The sequence below is a fragment of the Austrofundulus limnaeus genome, unplaced genomic scaffold (genome assembly GCF_001266775.1).
Source record: "Austrofundulus limnaeus strain Quisiro unplaced genomic scaffold, Austrofundulus_limnaeus-1.0 Scaffold198, whole genome shotgun sequence".
Taxonomy (NCBI): Eukaryota; Metazoa; Chordata; class Actinopteri; order Cyprinodontiformes; family Rivulidae; genus Austrofundulus; species Austrofundulus limnaeus.
The window spans coordinates 51,561-54,288 of record NW_013952600.1 but is presented as its reverse complement, the minus strand read 5'-3'; the positions used below and the strand labels follow the sequence as shown (position 1 = coordinate 54,288).

At 35.6% G+C, this 2,728-nt stretch overlaps 1 protein-coding gene across 2 annotated transcripts in view; it reads right to left on the bottom strand.

The window, feature by feature from the left end:
* txnrd2.2 (thioredoxin reductase 2, tandem duplicate 2) overlaps positions 1 to 2,728 on the bottom strand; it is a gene marked incomplete at its 5' end in the record, with an annotated part of 28,232 nt that overhangs the window by 3,638 nt on the left and 21,866 nt on the right. The window contains 2 exon segments of one of the 2 annotated variants that reach the window (XM_014018636.1): positions 557 to 649; positions 1,242 to 1,337. In XM_014018636.1, coding sequence (XP_013874090.1) covers positions 557 to 649; positions 1,242 to 1,337 — 189 coding nt within the window. 2 annotated transcript variants of the gene reach the window in all.

Genomic DNA, 2,728 nt, shown 5'->3' with positions numbered 1-2,728 from the left:
CACCCGCTCAGCGGCTCTGTCGTTTACTCACAGTCTCCTGCAGGTGTTGCGAGCATCTGGCACAGCGCGCACGTACACGAGCAGGAAAAATAAAGAGCCGCTTGCTTGTTTCACTGAATGCAAGTGTGTCAATGTTTGTATAGCTGTTGTGTGGTATTGTATCATTTATCTGCAGGGTGATGCCAGTAACAAACCAATAACTGACTGTGTAAAGAAGCATACAATCACCAACCAATATGGGTTAATTATGGGGATATTTCCAGAATGAAAAGCTACCTCTTCAGCTAATCAGATTAGTTTGAAACTGTTCAATTATTTGATAAACATGTTAAAAAATTGCTACATATATTTTGAATTAAATCATTGCTTCTGCTGCAGGACAAATTTGGACACTTGAACAAAAAGTAAAGGCTTTCCTGGTTGAATACTTAAAATTGTTAGTTTTGACATCACATCTATAATGATGACAGAAATATAAATATGTATTTTTAGATGTCACAGTAAATCACATTTTATTTTCTGCAGTCTGTCTTGTGCAGAGAGAAACATAAATTACCTCTATTCCATCTCCTCCATGCCTCCTCTCAGCCTCCTCTTCAGACAGACCAACACAGCCGTACTCCAGGGGGGTGAACACAGTGGTGGCCACCTGGGACACACAAGTACAAACACAATTTTTAATTTGTAATCTTCCAGTACTGAGGTTTTAAAGTTAAATGCCATGCATGTGGTCTGTCTGTGTTTCCTATCAGTAATTACAGATCTGCTCTCTTCCTGGTATCAGCTGTGTTGTATAGAAGATATAACATGTTTTAATCAGATGTCTATATTAGTAAAAGTACATCAAATGCTAAATTCTAAAAAAATATATAAAAAATAAAACTTGTATCTTCCAGGACACAACATATACAGAAAAACCTTCATTTGAACTTGAAGAATGAAAAAGCACATCAGAAATAATGAAGACTGATGAAGAATATGGAAGCTTATTATGCTATGAATCATCCTAAAGAGCAGCTGGCAGGATGATGAAGGGTGGAGGAGGAGAGAGTCCAAGCAAATAACAGCAGAAATGGTCATAAATTTGCCTCAAATGAGACTTAACACAATAAACAAAAAAGGCCACATAGAAGTAAGCTGTTAGGTGAAGGAAGGAAAGTATCATTTTTTGTGTGTGTGTGTGTGTGTGTGTGTGTGTGTGCGTGTGCGTGCGTGCGTGCGTGCGTGTGTGTGTGTCTTACGTTGTCATAGTTCATGAGCTCAGTGCTCTGACCAGCCAGCCTGCGGGCGAGGAGCTTTCCAGCTTTTATGGCCGTTGGGGTCAACTCAGGACGACCCTAAAACAGAAGAAAGCTTTAAAGAGCCTCTGATGTTGAACCCATGTGTTCAACATCAGCAATTAGATCACATGAAATTTTAATGGTGGGAAATAACTAGAATGTTAAGACGATCTTTAATAATATTTAAATTAATAACCATGATGAGAAAACAACAGAAATATATAAATATTTTTGATAATACCATGGATTAGAAAAAATATATAATTTAAGTAAAAAATGAAGAAAATAAAAGTTTCTGTTTTCTGAAAAGAAACTGATCACAATTACGATTAAATATCCAACAAAACAGTCTACATTTTATTTTTACTTTAATTATATGCTTTATTATTTAAAAGTGAGAAACCTACTGTATATTCATTTCACACAAAAAAAGAAAACACTCACATAGGACTACATAGTTCAGTGCTTAGAGGGTTTGTACAAGAAAATGTTTCATTAATTTTTGTACGAGTTTCATTTCTTTGTTTTTAACTTGTAAAACCCCCAATAAAAATACCAATAATTGTTTATTACAGATTTATAATTTCATAAAACTAAAGTTATTATTTGTAGTATTTATATAACATCAAGTTGATATAACTTGATATCAAGCTTCAAGTACATTTTGCAGTACTTTGCAAACTTTATTTAGTCAGAAAAGGAGCATGCATGGATTTTTTGACTGTAAAGGCTGCAGTGTGTGAAATGCATTGTCTTCATTAATGCAAACATTAAGTTTCACTGTTTATTACAAGATCAAAATGTTTCTTTTGAAATCATAGCATACTTAGCATCATGCAAACTTTAAATTTCTTTTTCCATCCACTACATTTAAAAGAAAGTAAAAGATCATTAATCCTTGGAAACAACTTTTTGCCTTGTTAGCTGTAACAGCTGAATATGCAGGAACACAACTGTAGTTAGTAAAACTTTAACTTTTTATTAATTTCAATATATTTGTACTGCAACACTTCTAAATGTAGACAAGTCAAACTACTTAAAAAATATCTGCCTCAGTGCTTTACTGTCTCTGTTACTTTGAACATTTTCCTGCAGACCAATGCAAAGAACATGAAGACACATACACATGTTGTTTTTTCTATCCTCGTGGGGACTTTACATCGACTTCCATTCATTTTTCAGTCCTTTCTATAGCCTAATACTGACCCTTTACCCTAAGCGTAACCACCCCAGTACATACCTGACCCTTAACTTAGCCTAAACCTAATTCACACCTTAGTCCTAAACCTAACCCCCACACCAGGCTTTGGTCCCTGTGACGAGCATTGGGTCTCCACAAGGCTGTGTTTTTCTGGAAAATAGTCCCCATGATGTAGCAAAAACATGTCCCCACACACACACACACACACACACACACACACACACACACACACACACACACACACACA